At 39.1% G+C, this 22,552-nt stretch overlaps 1 protein-coding gene across 1 annotated transcript; it reads right to left on the bottom strand.

Annotated features, from left to right (window-relative positions):
* Positions 1–581: 581 nt before the first annotated feature.
* LOC144643293 (uncharacterized) lies at positions 582–20,557 on the bottom strand. Its single transcript, XM_078502494.1, has 16 exons — positions 20,516–20,557; positions 19,956–20,048; positions 18,597–18,776; positions 18,034–18,215; positions 17,353–17,595; positions 16,670–16,782; positions 15,130–15,360; positions 13,490–13,602; positions 12,468–12,880; positions 11,908–12,102; positions 9,067–9,320; positions 7,148–7,613; positions 6,393–6,759; positions 5,311–5,436; positions 4,796–5,042; positions 582–1,872 (listed from the first exon to the last, which is right to left on the bottom strand). The coding sequence occupies exons 2-16, from the start codon at positions 20,014–20,016 to the stop codon at positions 1,383–1,385; spliced, it is 3,681 nt and encodes a 1,226-aa protein (XP_078358620.1). The 5' UTR covers positions 20,017–20,048; positions 20,516–20,557; the 3' UTR covers positions 582–1,382.
* Between the last annotated feature and the right edge of the window lie 1,995 nt (positions 20,558–22,552).

Consider the following 22,552-nt stretch of genomic DNA (forward strand, 5'->3'; position numbering starts at 1 on the left):
GTCCGTTAATGATTTCAAAGTGTTCGTTGTCCGTCTTAGAGATGTGTCCGTCTTATAGCGAGTTTGGTTACAATAAAATGACTGAATTACGGCAGGGACCATCACCAGGTGTCCGTCTTATAGAGGTGTCCGTTAAGAGAGAGTTGACTGTACTTTGCATCACCTGAATCGTCATTTTGATGTCTCTTTCCATGACACTTCACTCTACCCGAAATAATAACAACCAGCGTCTCATCAACCAAAATTGACATAAATAATGATTGAGTACGAGTCTGCACAGTCGCTGAGTATTGCTCAAAGTAGTAGTGCGCGATGAGGGGTGACTATACTCGTCGGAGAGAGCAAGAATCGGGGTGAGATACGTGTTTCCACAACCTTGTTCAACCAACGTGGTTGGTGTTTCCGAAAAGGAGCATTCAAAAGGGAGATAGTTTTGCAGGGGGACGGTAATTTCTTCTAGGCATAGAATAAATTTCTCAAACAATTACAGGGATTAAAATATAAGCCTTCGAAAATCTGGTTGTTATAGTCAGAATGACTAACGTTCTTTTTAAGAAAGTGAAAGCAAGACAGTTAGGCTTTATATATCTTTATTTATTACTTATACTGGTTACCATTATTTTTATACTCTTTTTTTAATTATTGTCATGTGCTATAACATGAGCCTCTGGCTCGGATAGAGAGGGAAACCTCATCCCGCGCCACGACATTAATAAATTGATTGTATTGTATTATTATCGAAAAAATAAATTCATACTTAGTTAATGCTACTTGATTAACTGTTTAGCTAGCTATCATTCACACCAATTCACCCCAGCTATAGGTTTGTTGCGTCAGTTTTCTTGACTACAAATTCAACAAAACATATTTTACTTTCCCAAAAAAATAATCAAAAGGATTTTTTTTTACCCCGGTCCCATTAAAGGCTACGGTTAGGCAGCTAAAAGCTCAATATATTTGTTTACTTTTTAGGCAGAGGAAATCTTCATATATTCTTTATTGAAATAAATTAGAACTCTTAAGAGCATCAATTACAGTAACACCGATATTTACTTGTACCACTAAGATCTTGAAAGAAAATCACGTTTGCATTGGTTTTGCATTACTACCCCCGGTGATTGGTTTAAAACTCTCTTTTTCAGCCAATCAGAAGTAAAACCAAAACCAATCGTGACTCGATCACACACGTTTTCCCGCGCTTCGTGTCGGCTACATGTGTTTGCTTCGAGTTTTGATTGGTTTTGGTTTACTGGATTGTCTGTGTTCTTTGTGATTCAGCTAGAATGATAACTTTGATTTTGGTTTTACGACACTCAATTAAAAAACTGCTCTATGATGTCTTAGTTACAATCATTTGATAGCCTTACATCAGTCCAGATATTTCACTGGTACCCGAATGTACGTCCATACCAGTTATATCTTTTAACTCCTCGTTTTCCCTGGCCTGGTGCTTTTGTGGTCACCGCTTGTGTAGTCGTTGCAGTTGTTGGGGCTGGTGTGACAGTGGTTGACACAGACTGGGGGCTGGCTTGACACGAAGACGGTTTGATGTAGCGACTTGCCTTTGCTGCATCGTACAAGTCAGCCCACGACAAGAAGCTTCCTACTCCGTGGTTGCACGATTTCGCAAATTCTTCGATTTCTTGATTAGTGAGGACGCGATCCCAGAGGTTGAATTGTGTCATAAGCATCTTGTTTCGAGATCCTGACCTTGCCAATTCCAAAGTGCCCAACCTTCGTCCTATGAAGTCGTTGTAAATTCCGTACGAATCTCTTTTACCGTCAAGATAAATTGACCAGGCGGCCGTCTTAGTTGACCATAAGGTGCACACTTGGTGCCATGCCTTGTCTCTAAACAAATCCACGTTTCGTCTGGAACCAAAAATATAATAAAGTAGTATACTACCATATTTTTGCTGCAAAGACAATTTAAGCCTTTTCAAATTTGACGCCGAGAAACCACGCGTACGATAAAATCTTTTATTATATAAAATGCAGTGGTGAGTAGTGAGTGGCAGCAAATCGATAAAAGTGGTATCACACATGTGTGGATAAAAATCATATCCACACATGTGTGAAATCATTTTTGACCAATCAGCTCCCAGCTTTGCCACGTTTCAATGCTCAATGAGCCAAAGTTTATCGATATTAAGTCGAAACATCTTCGTATCTTCTCCGGCAATCTCCGCTATCTTCGGAAATCTTCGGAATTTTTTTGGAAAAAGTTCGGTTAACGTTCGTACGACCTTCGGACAACATTTTGAAAATCTTTGGAAAATTGTCGGAAATCTTCAGAAAATCCTCAAAAACTTCGTTATTAGAAGGTTTTTATAATAAACAAAATATTACATAATGCTTAGAGATATGAAATTTCTCTTCTCGTGTTCAAATCGATATCTCACTCGTTCCCTGCGCTCACTTGTGAGCTATCGATTTGAAAACTGGAAGATAAATTTTACATCTCCGCGCAATCATGTATCATCCTCTATATACGTGTAACAATTCAATTCTCGAAAATACTGCCTGTGGTCACATCACGGCTACTAAGAATGTTACTTCTTCTCTGCTTCCTCTAACTATAGTTTTTATACTTACGCCTCGGTTATTACCTAAAGTTATTAAAACCTATGCAAGATGCATGGGTTGAACCTTAGTTTGCAAGAACAACCAATTAGAATGCGGTCATTAACATTTCTTGACACATGTACGCGTTGCGTACCTATGTCTTTAGTCAACACCCAGGCGGGCACGCACACAATCTTTTTTGCCCAAGTGTTTTTTCTTTCTTTTTCCCCCCAAAAAAGGCTAATAAGTGCTTCCCATTTACTATTTTACTCAATATTCCTGCATTTCATACATTATGTAATTATTAAAAACCCGCGCTTGCCTGGAGCCCGCGCTTGTTTCGTATCAACGACGCAAGGTATATGCTTTCTAGGTAATGTTTTGAAACAACTCAAAAACGAAGTTCGATATTTGCAATATTTGTCGATTATTCACGTGAAAAGAACATGGTAGAATCCACTGTTGGTTCGCATCGAATTTCAAATAAAGTTCGTCGAAACAGGTTTTCATCGCTTGCTGTTCTTCTTTTGACATCATAGCGAGAATTAAGTATTCTTTAAAACTTTTTCTTTCCATTTTTAAACTTTTAAATGGACGTTCACACTTCAATGATGCGAAACATTGGCTTTGAAAACTAAGTACACTGGTCAAAGCGACGGCCATCTTTCTTGTTCGAGTATCCAATTACGCATGCTTAAAATGAGTGTTATTCATTCTTAATGGAAGTCCACACAAATCGGGCCAGAATTGGCTATATACATGCCGCGCATGCGTAATATCAACGTTGAGATAAGGATTACGGGGGCCCTCGGCCGCCCGCAATAAAAGGCTTATAAAAGAGGACTTTTTCAATCAGACTGATTTTTAAAAAGGGTACGGATAAAGTGATATAGGGGTTTTACGGCCTACATAACGACGATACGATTTATGCATTACAACCTTATGTTTCGACTAAACGTATGATGAAGATGAAGTTTTCAACATGACACGGGCATGGGACAAAGAAAAATTCTGCGTCCCCGACGGGAATCGAACCCATGGCCTCCCAGACTGGTTGGGAGCTCTATCCAACTGAGCTACGAGTGACTCGTTGTGAGCTGGGCCATTTACTAGGTTGATATGTATCTGGGAGGCCATGGGTTCGATTCCCGTCGGGGACTCAGAATTTTTCTTTGTCCCATGCTCGTGTCATGTTGAAAACTTCATCTTCACTATTTATTACCGATCTTAAAATTTACCATCTTTATTATTTACTATAAACATATGATGTTTACGTGCAGGTCTCGCTCATTAATTAACCCTTTCATTTGCAAAGACAACCAAGTTCAAAATAAAATCTTAAATATTAGTTTTTTCTCAAGGGCACTTCTGAGACTATTGCGCGGATCCTACAACCCTACAATAACCGTGTAGCTCACAAACCTATATCTACGCTACAACATTTACTGACCAACGTTAAAGACAGAGACCAACCTAACGACAGACAGGGAGCGATTTATAAGATCAAATGCTCCGACTGCCAGGCCTCCTACATAGGAGAGACCGGTAGAAATCTCAACACGAGACTGACTGAACACAAAGGAGCGACAAGAAATGGTGATGTGAACAATCACATTTCTGAACACCATCGACTTACTAACCACAAAATCGACTTGGACTCTGCTGAATGCCTAACCTACAGTACTAACTATTTTCAACGACTGACTCTGGAAAGCTGGTACACAAACTTAGAACAGACGCCTATTAACAGATGTCAACAACTACCGGCACCTTACAAACGACTTATTCACAACGTAAACAAGACCGACAAAGGAAACGCCGACAGAACTACGTAATTTGACTAACAATAGACGGAACAGAACAGAACAACTTAATTTGACTGACAATAGACGGATCGAAACTGACCAATTACTGCCGACAAACTTTACACGAGTCTTAAAGCTAATAACATCACGGCTGAACTGACCAATCAACTTCAACGGACCAGACTTATAACATCATCGACTGACAACAACTTTTCACTTGACTCTGAAGATGACTTCCGCTCAGGTTGTCGAAACGTCAGTCACCAACAACAGTTCTTCTCAGAACTACTCTCACCCGGACGATCACACTATACGAACTACTGATACTCCTGGGTTCAAACCATTTACTGTAAAGATACTGAATGTTTACACACTATGGTCTCATTAACTCATTTCTTACTAAAATAAATCCACAAGTGACTTACTCTTTATAGATTCCACCGTGCATGTACATCAAGAAAAGGCTGCCCCTTTGTCCCCTTAAAGAGGTCAGCATATTCATTCCTTCCATTTTCAACCAAACTGGAAAAGCGTAATCATCGTAATCATCTTGTTCCTGAAATGTCCAGGTGCCATCTCCCAACTTTAACCACATACAGGTACTGAGTTCATCTCCGACCGAGATTTCTTTCGTTAAGAGCATTCCTCCCTCCACCTTGGCATCGTAAGATTCTAAAAAAGTGCAAAAAAAGCCACAACTGCTTATTATTAACCAAGAGGGAAGTCCGTAATAAAAAAATATCACCCAAGGTTTTTCTGGTACGGTTTCCGAATAGAACTTAATGGTAATACACCCGAAACGTCTGTGTTCAAGTAATACGTTTTGACATTTTATGATAATTTTTATATACAATATCAGTGCTCACATCCAAATTAAAGTAGCCCATCGTTGTTTCACTGATGAGTTTATAATAAAGTTAGCTTCTTTTCGGACACTCACCAACACATTCCCTTTTTTTGTTTATCATAGATGTTGATGGGCACTCTTCAAGACATTGGTCCGTGCCTGCCTTCTTGACAACTCGACAAACGTAGCACTGTTCGTCGCTGTTCGGTGCTTTGCAGCCTACAAAATAAAACAAATCAAAAGGCTGTTACTTATTTAAGCTCGGCTAACGTAGAGGATAGTGAGAGGAGTTTTCTGGTGACTGTGATAAACAATTATTACATCTAGCCGCTCATAATGTGCCAAGCTACCGCAATGAACAGGTTACAGCCCACAGTAAAGCCCTTGACTAACAGAGTCACACAATAAGACGCAAGTTTTCAGCTTGTGTTCACTCAGGACGTCGTTTGGCCAGGACATGCGCACAGTGTTTCCCTTGACTTACACTGACGTTACGTTGATATTAGATCAAATTCGTAACTGAGTCGAAGCGAATTTTTCGCCATTTTGCTATTCAACACAAGTCACCGCATTTCCATGAGCCAGTCTGAACCAATGAAACAGAATTTTCTTTGGTAACGTGCGTGCACTTGACATCCCCAAACGTGCGTGTTGTTCGGCCACTCAATCCAAGTCTGAATGAAAGTTCATATTTGGTGCGCTTTTTCCGCCATTTGGGTGTTGTTTAACCAAAACAAAGTAATCGGTTTCTAAAGCACTAAAGACAAGGACAAGGCAAGCAAGCCTATTAATACTCATAGTAATTGTTGGCGGAGCGAAGGGCAGGATTTACTTCTCATTGGATGAGAAGTGGTGCGAATGTTCAGTTAAACCAGGCACAAAGCGTACGTAGCAGCGCAAAAACCAAAGCAAATTAATATATATATATACTCAAGAGAAAAACCGTTCTAATACTTTCTACGAAACGAAGAAATTTACAAGCTCGATTTGCTATTGACTGGTTTTCTACCTGACTGGTTGAGTAAAGGACAAGTTTTTTTTCTTTTAAACCTATAAGAGAACTCAATAAACGCCAAAAAAAAACGAAAATTGGTCATGATCATGCAATCAATAAAACGTGCTTTTTGAACGCAGTCAGGAGATCTTAACAGTTTACCAAAAATTAAAGCACTGACCTGCAACAGGATTGCAATGTTTGTGACAATCTTTTGCGCATAAATTCTCAATCGCGTCCTTCACGGTCTCTCCCTTGCACGTGACTTCCGTTCGCTTGTGTGACACGATATGGGCGTCCATAATGTTTGCTGGCTCATCCTTATTTCCAAAAGCATAAAATCGAATGTCGAAATCTCTGCTTCTGTCAATCATGTTCAGGTAGACAATCCCACCGTCTTTTGTGCCCAGGCTCTTGCCATACTCGATCAATGTTGCCGTGCCGGAAATGGTGATACACACAAAGTACGATTCGTAAAGCACGTTTTCTCCCAGGGCAACGGCATCTACAGCTGTTGTGGAAGGTGAGGTGCTTGTGGCCGCTGTACCCTAAGACAATGTTGAAAATAAGACATGAGTACGCAAACCAAAACAGCATAATATTAAGAACTCTGCATCAGTACTGGATGCCATAAACAGCTTTACTGGTGACCGTGACTTCGAGTTTCAAGCCTTCAAGCGATCGTAAGGCAGAGATCGTTACCGTTTGATGAGCTTTGCGCAATTCAACAGTATGGTAATTAATTAATTCTACACAAATGCACCAAAATAGCATCTTAGCCACAAAGTGGCACGCTGCAAACTTTTTCTTTTTCCTGAGAGAGAATGAGAATTTTTTCAAATTAATGTGGAATAAAATCTAAGAGGTATCGGTGCGTGGCTGAGTGAGGGAGGGAGGGAACTCCTTAAACTATGAACTCTTAAACTATGGTTATACCTTAAAAATAACGACTTTCTGGGAAGAAATTTCGACGACATAGCGTGCGTTCAGGTTCTTTGGAGAAGCAGAAAACACAACATAAACTGTTCCCTTTGACGCAGCAGTAAAGTGAAGGCATTTTCCTTCCATGTCCACAAGATCAATACGAAGAATATTGGACCACTCTGCGTGACATGGCACTGAACTGGCGGATGCTTGAGTGGCTAAGCGTACTTCGTTCTTGCTTACAGATTCAACCCTAGCAAGAGTTTTTCCTTTCATGTCAGCGGCAAGTGCAGGAAACACCTTCTTTGAGGACTTGAAACCTTCGTCATCTAAGAACAAACTACCATCCCTTTCATTGTAGGATAACGTCAGACCGAATATGTTCATCCTGCGGTTTCGACGGTCGTTGATTACACCACTGAAACCGCTGTACATGTGGAATGCATTGTCGCTATCACTTGTGTACCACTCGCCTTTTCTGTTATTGAGAAAACTTTGTTAACTACTGTTGATCAGTGGACTGGTTTTAAAGACGAAATAATTAACAAAGCGTTTAGTGTCACTGACTCATCACCTAGCTTAACCCCAGTACTTTCGACTGAATACCCCTCGCACATTAAATATATTAACGATAAACAACCACCTTTAAAAACTAATGCTTTATGTGCATTGTACACGAAAACGATGCCTTTATTAACCTGTACCACATTAAAGGTGGATTTTCACTGTCGCGTTTTTGTTGACGCACGTTAACGTACGTAAAAATTGTAAACGTACGTAAAAATGAAATTTTACGCGCGCAATTACGTTCGTCGAATTTACGTTCTCTGATTTTTCAATGCCACGTTTTTTTCTTGGTATTTACGTACATTACACGCACGTATACGCACGTAGCGATCGCGAGTGTTTTCAAAAAAGTTAACTTTTTTCACGGCTGTCTGCGGTTACGCAGCGATTTAACCAATCATACTTTTGGATTTTGTCACTTGACACCACTTACCATGTGGAAAACCATTTTGTTTTAAGTCGCCGTCAATTTACATGGGAAAACATTCAGATGTAGATGCACTTCTCATCGAGAAATTTCGAACATTTCCAGCAATAATCTATAGAACTGACTACAGAACCAAATTACACGAAGTAGTGAAAGAAAACGCCTGGCGTCATGTCACGTAGGCTTTGAACTGATAATCCGGGAAGGCGCTTCAATCTGTTTTTACTTTATAGTATCTTTCGGAAGAATTTAGAAAATGCCTCGAGTGGTTTAAAGTGTTTTCGTGGCAGCCATGTTGGAAGAGTCAAACAACAAGATATTTGCATAAAAATGTTAATGATTTTTTCCCCAAAGGAAAAACAATTTATTGTTTCACTCCTCCAATATGGCCGCCAATAACACACTCTATTCACCAACTTGATAATTCAGGATGGCGGGCATTTACGTACGTTCAACGCACGTAAAAAAAAACGCTTTTTATTACGTTTTACGCGACAGTGGAAATTTGCCTACGTACCTTTTTTAATTACGTTTTACGTACGTAAATATTTACGCTTCAGTGGAAATCCACCCTAAGGGCATGGAGAAAATGCAAAGAACGGCCAGCACCCTTATCACGACACGACGTGTTGGCAAACGCAAGTCAGTGGTGTGTGTGAAAGGCACAACAACAGTTGGCAAACATGTTGGTAAACTGTTGGCGACAAAGAGAACTTGTCTGTATTCTCTTCGACTAACCGTTATCTTCATCTACTCACCTTTCTTCAGTTTTCTTGCTAACCCAAATAGTTGATCGAAGAATTTCGGAAGCAGGTCGCTAATATTGGTGATCATGTAACAACATTCTTTTTGTATATTTGATTATATTTGATTGGAATCAGTTGAAGTAGACTACCTTTTTCCAGTAAATGATTTATGTTATTAGAGCTAAGTGTACCTGTAACGAACACTCCGTTTCATGTCTTTGTTGATATTAAAAGCACTGTGCAATGGGTTGATCAGATCATCCAACATGTCAAATGACACTTTGAAGGTAGAATCACTGCTGATAAGTTGCTCCCATTTTGGCGCCACTTTTTGGTCCATCCACTCATCCCTTCTCCTCCCCGGTTGGGTTGTAGGCTTTGTCGTGGGGGTAGTAGTGTCGGGCGGACATTTCTCAAGGCGAACATCCGACAACGACACCGGACCCTGGAATAGGTAAACTATAGATATTGTAGTGTGTCATAACAGAGGCGGAATTTTAAAAGAGCGCTTTTAGAAAGAGGTAGAAGGCATTAAATTAAAATTTGCGCATTTAAACCGCCATAACTTGCTGGCAAATTTTAAATTAAAAAATCCGCTTCTGTTATGACACTCTAGAGATATTGACTGATTAGTTTTTGACAATATCACAGTGTGCTGTCTCCTAGTCGTTCCACAAACTCTGCCACCGAAATCATGTTCTTCCCAATTTGGCACTGACGTGGCTATTACATCGCCGTTAAGTACGATCTACCCAATAAATGATTACATACATAATCTTTTGTCATTTCTTTATGTCTCTGTAAAATTTGAGCTTAATCGCACCTATAACAGCCGAGAAATAAGCGTTTTAAAAGATGCAGGTCAAGCAAAATTTCGGTTCATGAATTTATTCATGCTGTAGGTATCCACCGCGACCTTAAAAGACCTTAAAAATACATAAAATTATCGGCTTTGAACTGCAATTTTTCAGAGTTTCTACTAAAACAATTAGACTTCTCGCCCCCGTTCTGTATGAGCAATTTTCATATTAGAAATTCAGAATTGTGCATAACAAAATGTTTTCTCCACGGGTACCAATTAACCTCGGAGAACAAATTCCATCGTGATTTGAATTCACGATTCCTGTCTTGCATACATAATATATTTTCGAAAGGTTACCGTAAACAAAGACACATCATGTATGATAAAAGCGCTGCTGAGTTTGCGAGAAGTTGCGGCTGCTAGATGTTACACGATTTGAAGAGCTTATAACCACAACAAGAAAGCAAAACTTGTACTCATTTAAAAAGGAATGGGCTGAAGACGCAAGAACAATGGCTACCAATATCAAAGGTAAGCGGCGAAACAGCGAAACAGCGAGAGTGCGAAAACTAAATCGATGTTCTTGATCTTTACAGAGGAAAGCTTTGATTGTTATTCATTGAGTCGACGCCGAAAGTCGCGAAATTGAGGAGCGAGATTCAGTACTTTATTTATCTACGGAGTCTTCAACGTCAATGCTTCTCATTTCATCGATTTATTTAAGGCGGGTTCTCATATGATCGCCCCGATCCTTTCTATCGCATCGATCGTTTGCTAATATGGAGACGATCGTTGGCGGTCGAAGCGATTGAAAGCCATCGGGGGTTCTCATATGATCGTCCCGATCGCCTGGTATGAGCGAGGGCCTATAAAAAAAAATCGTTTAAGCCCTAGATTCAACACAATGGCAACCTTCAATGTAAGAGCAAACCTTTTGCCCTCCTATGTTCTTATTATTATCGTTTTACGGCGAAAAAGGGAAAGAGAAGCTAAACGAAATATTTAAAGAAGATTTTGAAACGTTTCATACGCTTGTGCAAGAGCCTCTACTGGGTGGCAGAGAATTTTACTTTTGTAATTTGCTGATCATGGTGTTGTATGATGAGATAAGCATTCTTTTCAGAAATAATACCGTATAGTTCCGCACTGTTCTTGGTAGGTCTTGGTAATATTGATGCACCATGGGACAATTTGGATCGCTTTAAATCGTCTCCCTCTGTGAAAGTAGATCTCATATAATCGTTCGCGATCGATGCGGTCTGCGACCGATCGCCCGGATAAAAGCACGGGCGATCGAAGCGATCGCCCCAATCATCGCAGACGTTAGCGATCGTCTCTGTTATGTTCTCATATAATCGCCCCGATCGCAAGCAAACGTTTGGAAGCAACAGAGGCGATAGAAACGATCGGGGCGATCATATGAGAACCAGCCTTTATTGATGCGTTCATGATTAGTCCGTTTTCATTTTTCGTTCAACAGCTCACTCCAAAACAGAATCATTATCACATTTGCTCCGACGAAACGCTTACCCTTGACGAAAACATCAAAACGAAACGAGACGCATAACACCTTTTGATACATATAGAATCAATCGAAAATGGCTCTTGGGGTGGGGTGGGGGGGGGGGGTCTGATTTTAAAAATGGTTAGGCCGCTTTATATCAGTGCATCGTGAATCCACTCGCACGTTTTCTATTTTTTTTTTAAATAGAACATCTTTGGAAACTCCCTTCTGTATATTTGTTTAAAATTACACGTAGTATGTCCCTTACTCTTAAGTAAATACTTGTCGTAAATCCGGCTTAAAACAATGCTGCAACACTAGCAAAGAAGTTAACAACACCAAATTTCGAAAACAAATTTCGAAGTTCCACTTTAAGACGATTTTACAAAAAGGCTACCCGTGAGATTTTGCCTGTAGCTTGTGAACTTTCAAATTCATTTTCTCAGTCTCTAGTCACCAAGAAATTGTTGTTCGTATTATCTCAGATAATTACTTAATACATCTTTTCCATTTATTAAGGGTAGGAAATAACGCAACAGGATTTAAATTTTTCTGGCACTCGATTTTTGTCCAACTTAAATAAATATTTCTTGACTTTCTGAAACATTCCGTCTGAACACTTTTGTAGATATTTTTTGTGGGCCGCCAAAACATGGGCACTTCAGGCAATAATCAAATTGAATGAAGTTGTGTTGTGCATGGATGTTTTTTTAACCGTATAGTTACCTCTTCCATGTAGATTTCAATTGCTCTTTTCAAGCTGGTCCTTTTCTCCAATATCGCCTCCTCTAAGCTTTGACGACTGTCATACTTGCAATAGATTTTCTTCTTTTGCCCTTTAACGGGATAAGTGTAATAGAACTTTCGTCCATCCTTCTCCGTCTCCAGCTCTGCTGCTTTTCCCTCACAGCCCCAGGTTACCTGAGTTTAACATAGTTCAGTAAAATCAAGTGTCTTGATTGGTTTTCTTAGGAATTTCTAAAGTTACAGTACATGTTTTGCTTGCATTTAGTGATTGTCTGTAATTTGGAGAACAATGCTGCAAATGGTAAATAGAATAACCCATTTATTTATATTTACACCACAATAAGAAAGAAATATATATTTAAAACTGCAAAAGGTAAAGTATAGCTATGAAAAAAATAACCAATTCAGAAACGTAAAACTAGCGCGGACCATTTGCATGATCAATAAGATAGCAGAGAAGAAGCCTAGCAATTTAATTCTCTTTACTGCTGGTAAACATTATAAAATGATAGTTCTGAGAAGTTTCAACATGAACACACCTTGTCATCCGGGAACAAGTCGTTGGCTCGGAAGTTCACTAAGTCGGTAATGGAGCTCATCTGAAATTTGAACGCCTTCGGATATTGAGGGATCGACTTCAGCCATTCTTTGAATTCTGTCTTGAATGTTGGCGCGTAAACATCAGACAAAATAGAAGCAATATCTTGACTTCCTCCTTTGGCTTCTACTGCTGTGGATGTAGTTTTGGTTTCTTGTTTCACTGACTCTCCTCCTTCTTTCTTGTATTTTGCACCTACACTCGCAAATAGGCTTTTGTATTCAAATTCCATTGTCTCGGAGAACTGCGTTTTTGATCCAGCTTGTGCGGCATCCATCGTCTTTCGAATTTCCAATTCTCCGCCAAACTTGGCAGATTTGATAAAGTGGGTTCCCCATCTCTGAATGAAGTTTTCTGTTTCACAGCAAAACCACATACAATAGTTTTCTTTAGTTTTGTACACATTACAGACAGTTTTCGTATTTTTGGATGATAAGAGGACAGTAGGTAAGGTGTTTTTTCTGTTTTTCATTAACGTTGCCTGGTTTAATTTATAACCGTGCACACATAGTGCATTTTCCGATTTGAACTTACGATCGGGATATTGAGTGCAAGTGTCGTAACTGACTGTAAATAAATCTTCGATATTTCGCTAAGATATATTAACTTCATCAAAAGTAACAATCGATCAATGTTATCAATGACGTCAAAACAACAGTACGAAAGAAGGAAGTGTGCTGGAGCAACTCATTTGCCACATAAAATGCCTTATGCGAGATTTATAATACAGCTACACTTTTTTAAAAATTTGGTTTCCGAACAGTGTTTGGTGTTGGGTACGGACAGGGAACTACAAAAAAACTGTCAAACTGGTTTCATATCGCACACAAGTATTATGGGATATTTTTACTCGTTCTGAGTAAGTCGAGAGTAAGAGTTGTATTCATGAAACGATCGTAAAAGTACTAATTGTATTAATAAATGACCTTTATAAAAATAAAACACTGATTTTAATATACTAACGGTATTTTAGCGGAGCTTCTTCTTCAAAGTATGAGTTTGGAAGGTTCATAAATTCTCGCAGAAACGACAAGCTCAGATCTTCAGGCTTTACTTCGTCCATGAAAACTTCATACCTATAGTTTAATATGAAAAGAAAAATTAAGTTCTTGCCCCAAGTTCTTGAAATTTTCCATTTGATATAGTTATCCAACACAAGGTAACATTTTTCGTAGCTTTTCGTTCAGTTTTGATCAGTATGTGGTGCCGTCGTGAAACTGAACAAATTCGGTGTACGCATCATGCTATGGGCTATTACAACCCACCTATTAATTTTTTGCGCTCTTGTCGGACAAAACCCACAATGGGGTACAACATCAGACGACGGGTATCAGACAATTTATCCCGTTCAACTTAATATCTACGGCCCAATTTTATGGACAAGACCAAAACTAACGAACAAAGTTACCTTTTCAGGCCTAACTAATTAATAAAGTCAAAATGGAAAACAATTAGGTATAAATTAACCAAACAAGTTGTATTGTTTAAAGCCGCCATAATTTTCACTGTCTTTTTTTTTATGATGAAATTAATCGGATAAATAAATCCCTCGTTGGCTTGCTAGAATCTCGGCTGAAACATAGTCCTCGAAATTTCAAAGTTGCCCTTCTTAACCTCCTCGTGGTCAACTGTTAGTTTTACGAACAATCTGTTACTATCAAGCATTTATTTTTCCGGCGTTCAATATAATACTATGTCTGCATTATTATTCATTCAAATTTTTTCTCGGTTTCTGATTGGCTTCAACCCTCGGTTAGTTCCAGCTAACCGGCTAGCGCCGACCAAATTAGGAAGAAGGTCCTATTATACGACAATTGACGTCATCAATTGTCCTACATAAAAAATTAACCGATCACAACCTCGTTCCCAAGGATGATTACCCGATCGCAACCTTGTTCCAGAGGATTGCTGACGTCATGCAAAAACGGCTTTGCTGCCGAGCAGCTTGAAAGCATAACTTCAAGAGGAACAAATCCCTGATCCCGCCACAACAGAGGATTTGGAGCAGTTTTACGAAAATTCTGCTTCGATGTAAGCAAGAACGATGGAAACCGGTACTCGAAAACGTCGCTTTGTGTCATCAGATTTAGTCTCAATAAACACTTCAAGCAAGTGCTAAATATCGACATTAAACAGTTTAAATTAAAAAGTTTAAATCAAATTTAAAATTAAAGCGAACGTTGTTGTGTATTTGTGTAACTACTTTGCCTACTGTCAAAACCCTATTAAATTCAACGTGTGCATTTGGAGTTCTGGAAATATTTTGAATGAATAATAAAACAATTATTGAATTTGGCTTTCGTATGATATAAAGAATTATGCAGATCAAGGAGGGTGTTATCCGCCTCAGCCTTCGTCTTCGGCGGATAACACCCTCCTTGATCTGCATAATTCTTCATACATGTATCATACTCTGCCTCATCCAATAATTGCTAAGGATTTTGGAGAGGGCGTTTTCGCAAATAGCCTGCTCGTCCTTTTTCCACTTGTCACAGCTCGCTACACTTTCCAACTATCCTTTACTAAATTTATCATTTTTGAAACCCGTCTATCACTAAGGTTGTAAGAAGAACATGTTGGTTGCTAATATTCCATCTCCTTACCTGTCCACGTCAACATCCAATATAGACATGTACTGCTGGCTGGCAGCCGACTGGGAGCTGCCCCAGGCCTTCTTGGCGCCGGCATAAAACCCAAAATACGATCCAGACACGCCAGCTTCTTGCTGTAAAAATTTCTGGAATTCTCCTCGGCTCTCAAACGTATGCATGGTGGCTGAAGTATCATAAATTCCATGCACATTCATGGTGTCGGGAACATCGTAATCGTCATATCTAAAGTGGCAAAGTGGTTTCGATTGTTAACAGTGACTGATTAAGGGGAGGGGCCAATTATTTTTGCGAGCGGGTCCCTTCTTTTCCCAGGGACTGGATGATCGGGCCCCCCACTTAGCTGAAGGTCTGGATCCGCAACTGGTTAAAGGGACACTGTCGCCACTTTCACTTAAAAACTAAAGAGCCTAGAGACATATGGAAACTACAAATAGTGGTCCAATTTTGGTAAAACTCAACATGAAAGTGTACTGAAGCGATAAACAAGTGATATTATTGTCATACAACCAGGAACTTTAGATCTCAACTTGAAAAAGTCAGGCTGTTTTTTTCAAGTTTTGCCCTTGTGGACTACAAAAAAAAACTTTAAAATGTTATGGCTCCATTCTTCCTTTAACAACAATTCAATTTATATCTCCATCTTGATGTACTGGGTGAGTTTCGTGTACAAGAAGATCTACTGGGAAATTTTAGTACTTTTTACCGATAAGCATTAAAATCCCCGTGACAGTGCCCCTTTAAAACAATGTATTTAACTGGTGTGAAATGTTAAGACCCTTCCAGAGAGCACCAAAGAGATTAATACGGAATCCAGTGGAAATCGAGTAGTTAGTTGAACAAAAATCGAGTACCAGAATAAATTAAATCATTTTGAGTTCTTTTCTATCCGTTTTAAAAGCTAAATATTTAAGCAATTATCCGTGATAACACCAACAACAATTTCCTTCAGAGCCTGAGAAAATGAATCTCAAGTTCACAAGAACAATGTAACTGAAAAGGTCAAATCTCACTTGAAGCTATCTTGTAGAATTGTCTTTAAAAGCCATCGAGTGGAATTCAGTGGAACTTCATAATTTATTTTCGATGTTTAGTGTTGATAGAAATGATTTCTCTTGATGAGATATTCGAAACAGTTACACAGAAGTTTGCGATACGGTGTAAATAATTTTGGTACATAGTTTTTTCCAATAACGCTCGAAGTCCATGGCGGATTCCGTCTGAATCACGTTTTTATTTCCTCTGGACTGATGGCATGATAACCCATCGCAGTTTATTTACCCATGCAAGCGTTTAACTCGCCCGGGAAGTTACATTCGGCGAAGATAAACTGTAATTGGCAAATAAATGACAGGGGATGCAAATAAAGTTCTTGTTGGCATTAGTCTTGTTCGAAAGCACACAAAGTAACCTCGGCCAATGCTCAAACCTGGGCCGCTCGACCAGGGTCCAGCGCGTGACCGACTAGGCCACCGCGCCTCCCACATGCTACAATACCAGCTATAACTTTTTCAATGGATCTATGGGTACTCACGTGGCTTTGTTTTTGCAGTTCCTCTGTACAATGCTCATTTTTCTTGATTCTGGACTGTACTCTCCGCGACCATCAAAACCGACACCGAGAAAAGCTGCCCCATCAATCATATTCTAAAAGAAAAGCGGTGAGTGACAATATGCCAATAAGTTTCAATTCAACTGCTTCTTTTTAGTGAGTTAGGCAAGACTTCAGGGAAGTTATATTTTTAGTTGACATGGGCTTCTGTCTTATTTTGTTATAACGGGGATTTCGTTTCGCCATACTTCGTTATTTAGGGGTTCTGTTACATTCATTTAACTGAAGCTTTTGACGAGCTGTAGAATGACGTTTGTAAGTAGAAAGTCATCTGTGTTCTATTGGAAATTCACAAATCTGATTGGTTCTCCCACTATTTTCCATTCGCTTTTGGAACATAACCGCGCGCGCGTTGATTTTTTGGCTTAAAGTGCATAAAATTGTCAGTTTTTTTTTCTAGTAGTCTAACTTAGTGTAATTGTTAATTATACCAGAGAATTCGTTATGATTAAGGGTGGTTCCACTATATTTAGATTTCCATTCATCTAAATCTTATAACTTTTAAAAAAAAAAACTAAATGAATTCTGACATCCTTTTAAGTTAAGTCCTTAAAACAACTGATAAAGTGAAAGACAATCCAGAAGGTAATTCCATCATATCTCACCTGACACACACTTGAAGTCCATTTAGCGTTGTAGCATGGATCACTTGCCGTGTAATTCTTTCCCCAGCAGCCATTCATCATTACATATCCCAAACCACTTCCCGGTGCATAGGTATACGGAACTTCCCCTTCCTCCTTTTCAGTCTTTGGCGTGCCCGAGATAGATGCCCCCATATGGTACCCAGGGGGAACAAACATGTCCGGGGTGCTCCAGCCTTTATCAGGCATGATATCCAGTTTGATCTTGAAATTAAAAGTAGAGAAATAAGATTTAATTGTGTAATTACTGGAAGGTGGATGCCTCACAACGGTTCCAGCACTTTGCAGCTCTTAGGCTTCCTGTTACAATAATGATATCAAACAAATTTCCATCATTGCTCAACAAGTTGTGGTTATTTTCATGATGTCACTGGTTACCATTGCAACCGTATAAGCTGTTAAAAAACACCCTTTATTTTCGCTTTAAGTGCTCATATCTCAAACACGAGCTCAGTGACCCCCACTTTTGATTATTGAGTAAGGATCAGCACACAACTTTTTGCACAGTTACAAAAATTTTCTCGGAGCAGTTTCAGAGCCACCTTCAATTTTTAAAAAAATTAAGGTGACTCTGAAACCGCTCCGAGGTCATTAATACTAGCTAGTTCGTAAAGCTCCGTCCGGTTACGATTTCTTTTCTACCTCTTTGGCTAAAAAGTTAGAAGCCTTCTCCTGTGCTTCATCAATGATCCTCAGCTGCTTGTCCACCAGTTTGTTCATTACTTCCAATCCTTTGTCCACAACAGCTTCTTGTATTTTAGGATTCTTTAAAACTGATGCTGCCAAAGCGGGAAGAGCTCGTTTTGCACCCGTAGTACTTCCTCCTCGAAAAGAAAGAAAAAAACTTACTTTACCATAATTATTTGCAAATCTTTGCTGTTGAAAGTCATAACAAAGTACTATTTCCACTTTTTAAATCACACATAGTTTCGAGTTAGCGTCACTAGTTAGTTAATTACTCTTCAAACTGCTTCGAATTGCATGCAATAATATTAATGGAAAACCAATGCTTTTTCACTGGCCACAAAGCATATTCATTTTATATCAAAGGCCTTTTTCTGTTTAGTTGGTTTTAATTCTTTTTGGTGGGTGTTAATTTGCTTGTTGTTGTCTTCTTCGGTCTTTTGGGGGGTAAGGGTATTTTTATTTTCTGTAATTGTTTTTTGTCTTGATATTTAGTTTTGTGGTATTTTTAGAAACCATACCTTGTTTAGATCCTTGCGGTGTGTTTTTGTTTGACTCATCTTGAACTGAATCCTCTGGTTCTTCCTCTGTTGCTCGGAAGCCACCATTCCCTTTCTCTTGCTCTTTTTTATCTTCTTTATCCTCAAACCCGCTTAAGTTTAATTTTTCATTTGTCCTCCCTCCGTTTTGCGAGGCTTCACCTAAAAAAAACATACTCTGGCATTTTTAAAGTTGATAAATAGCTATAACTGTAGTCTTTGTTAGTAATGGCGGTTTCTGTAACATAAAGCGTATTGGTTGGCCCATTGCTATTCTCTGAATGCCAGCTGGGATTCCAGTCAATTCCAATGCTGATTAATTACTACTACTTAGGGGGGGGGGGGGGGGGGGGGGGGGAAAAAACAATCCGGATTTTTTTTTAAATTAGTTTTTGACCCATGTGAATAATTGTAACACTGTCAAGGACGACCAGTTTTTATATGGCCTTAAATCACTGTTCCCCATTTTTATTATAAAATATTTTATACAGCAATTGCAAAGTGTCATTCTTAGGTAACAAAAATTTTGAAACGGTATTTATAAACATAAGCGGTGTTGATGGGTTATATATACAAAGAAAAGAGGCTTTGTACGAATACAGTAAAAACCTAGAAGGGAAACTGACAATCTTGGGTACAATTACAGTGTTTGACTACCGGGGAAAAGGGTCAAAGGGAAACCATTTCTAGTTCCAGTCATTGTGAGGTTTGGGAAATTGGGGGCTCGAGAAATCGGAATTCGACTGTAATGTTAGGTTTGAATGTTTAGTTTTTAAGTTAGCTGGGGAGGCGCGGTGGCCTAATGGTTAGTGCGCCGGACTCCGGATCAAGCCGTCCGGGTTCGACCCTGGCCGTAGTCATTGTGTTGTGTGGCAACACACTTTACCGCTAGTGCCTCTCTCCACCCAGGTGTACGCTTGGATAAAAAGAGCATGCCGTCACTTGCAAAATTGCTTTATTTCTATCAGCATTGTCCTCTAAAGAACTCGGGGGGCATAACGTTTAACTCCCATTTTGGAATTTTTCACTTCAAGATCTAAAGAAACCGAAACTGGCGGCAGCTTTTGCATCTCGTTTCCAAGGCGCCATGCCCACTAAGGTTCATGGGTACCTCACTTTTCAAGGGGGACGGCTTTCAATGGGCGCAAGCCTGTAATGTAAAATGGGTACCGGCGACATAATGCTAGGGGAGTTACCATGCGATGGACTAGCATCCCATTCAGGGGGGAGTAGAAATACTCCCAGCCGCTTAATGCTATAGAAACCGGGATAAGCTTCGGCAGTATGGGCCGCATGACTCGAGGCTTTCCTTATATATTTTATTTTAAGTTAGCTACTTACAGTGATACTGCGCCACCGTGAGAATCACAGCAATGGAAAGGATAAGCTTAGATGTTTGCATGACGGTCCTTCAATCAGCAGCTTTCACCACGACTAAATTACTGTTCGAGTAAATGACAAAAAAAATTGTGAAATTTTGTGAAATTTGTGACGCTACACTAGCTTAAAGTCGTTTCTGTCAGTAGACTTGTTTTCTTCTGAAATGATCCCCGCCCCCCACTAATTAATCACAGCGTGTGTTAGCAGGTAGATATAGCTGAAGTTCACGGCGCTGTGATTTAACTGACGTGAAAAAAGTCTTCACAAAACATCGACAAAAAATTCTACGTATTTACATTTACTCAAAGTCGATTATGATGTATGGGGAAAAAAAAAAAAAGAGTCAATGATAAATATTTACGTGTTAACTTCAGCGTGCAGGTAAATATGTCACTATAATTATGTCCTGTAACATTTTTCCTAATCGAAATCAATAGTTTCTTCCACGAACATAAATAAAACTAAAACATCCTAGACAAAACTGGTAAATAACTTAATTAGTTAATAATCAGTTTACATACATTGAAAGTAAGAGTCGTAAAAGGCAACAGGAGTGACCACAAACCAGCACTAGATCTTATAGACTTGTTAAACGCTTCTTGAAGATGTCGTCTTTAGCGCAAAGTGAACTGTTGTTCCGTTTTATCGCTGTTGTCACTAAATCCTGTTCACCTGACAAATAATTCATAAAAATGGTAAAAGAATGTTGTGCTTTGTCGAGCACGACCCGAAAATCGTTGACCTTGAAGATATGGAAGATAGCTCATTTCCTTATTTAAGCAATAATGGACACGGGAAAAGGAAAATTAGTTCTTAGTTTTTAATCGATTTCTTGTAGATGAGACTAACACAAACAAGTTGCTTGTTTTATTGATTTAAGCAGTTTTTAACTAGAGAATAAAGGGACATCGCCATTTGCGACAACTCGGAATTTGGGAGGAGCTTAAAGTCACGCTCTTTGCACTTTCATCGTATTAACATAAGGGCAGAATGACCAGCGTACTTAAACATAGTTTAAACATGCTCAGTTTTCTTAGCGAGGAATTTTTTTTCGAAAAATGTATAAATTGAGACAACAACTAAACTTTTCAGTGTTATCTGTCGTTCAAGTAGATACTATTTTAAAATTAGCCTTATTGTGGACAAGTTTAGCTTACTGGTGCTGGACTATTTCATGGAAACGCTTCAGTTCGAACCCGAGTACCTGTCACAATTTCAAGTCATAGTTTGCAAGAAGAAAAAACTTCAATTTCTCTTAACAGCCGTCGGCTATCCCTTCAGTTCTCGTTTAAAATAGAATTGTACCTTCTTGAAAAGTAAACTGAATTAACTGAAAGTCTGTTTGATCCAAACCATCTCATTCTTACCCGCGGTCATGTCGACCATTCTTGTCTGTTTGTTTGTTTTGTTTGTTTTGTTTTTTTTTTTTTTGCTTTACAGTAATGTATGAACTTTTTGACGTTTTTGTGTCTTTAAGTAAAGTATTATTTCGTTAAAGGCATTTGTAAAAGAAAATATGAGGTTCTCGCGAAAGCGATTTTCACATCACAGAAACGAAATAACTCAGGTCGTGTTCTACTGAGATCAACCGTTTCAACCACAACCAGTTCTGGTTAATTTGCATGGTTGAAGTGTCCCATTAGATCACTTTCCCAACGGTTTTCGGTTATAAGGACTGTTGATAACCGAGGGGCCTGAAGGGGTAAAATGAGAACTGGTATTTGGGCAAATTTTCACTGGAAAATGACTGCGACTGGGAATCACAAACAAACTTGTATCAAGAAAAGAGGCTCTACTTTGATAACAATAGGCTTTGTTTTACGACCTGAAAATGACCCTATATGGCCATTTTTGAACAATGGCGGTAACAGCATCTAAATACTCGCGGGATTTTTTGAAAGTTTCAATTACCATACGAGCAGGAGATTTGAACGATCGGAAGACCGACGGATAAAAAAAAATTACCCAGGGGAGGTGGTACTGCTATAGTCCGGTGCAAACAGTTACCCTCGGGTGGCTGGTAGGGCAAATGTTGAATCAAAAGTAAAAGCTGCCATCTTGATTTAATGTTCAAGTGTTGGCTCGCGTCTTCACAACTATGAATAAAGAGTTTAGTGCGATTTCATTTTCAAAGCTTTAGTTCGCGTCTTCACCACAAAAAAAAAGTTGAGCGCGATTTTTTGTTCAATGCTTTAGTTCGCATCTTCACAACACATAATAAGTTAAGCGGGATTTCATTTTCAAAGCTTTAGTTCGCGTCTTCACCGCAAATAAAAAGTTAAGCGCGATTTCATGTTCAATGCTTTAGTTCGCATCTTCACAACAAATAAAAAGTTAAGCGGGATTTCTTGTTCAATGCTTTAGTTCGCATCTTCACAACAAATAAAAAGTTAAGCGCGATTTCATGTTCAATGCTTTAGTTGGCATCTTCACAACAAATAAAAAGTTAAGCGGTATTTCATGTTCAATGCTTTAGTTCGCATCTTTACAACGAATAAAAAGTTGAGCGGGATTTCATGTTCAAAACGTTGATTTGCGTATTCACAAGTGTGAACTAA

This window comes from Oculina patagonica, chromosome 2 (assembly GCF_052425735.1).
Source record: "Oculina patagonica isolate OP01 chromosome 2, crgOcupat, whole genome shotgun sequence".
NCBI classification, from domain to species: domain Eukaryota; kingdom Metazoa; phylum Cnidaria; class Anthozoa; order Scleractinia; family Oculinidae; genus Oculina; species Oculina patagonica.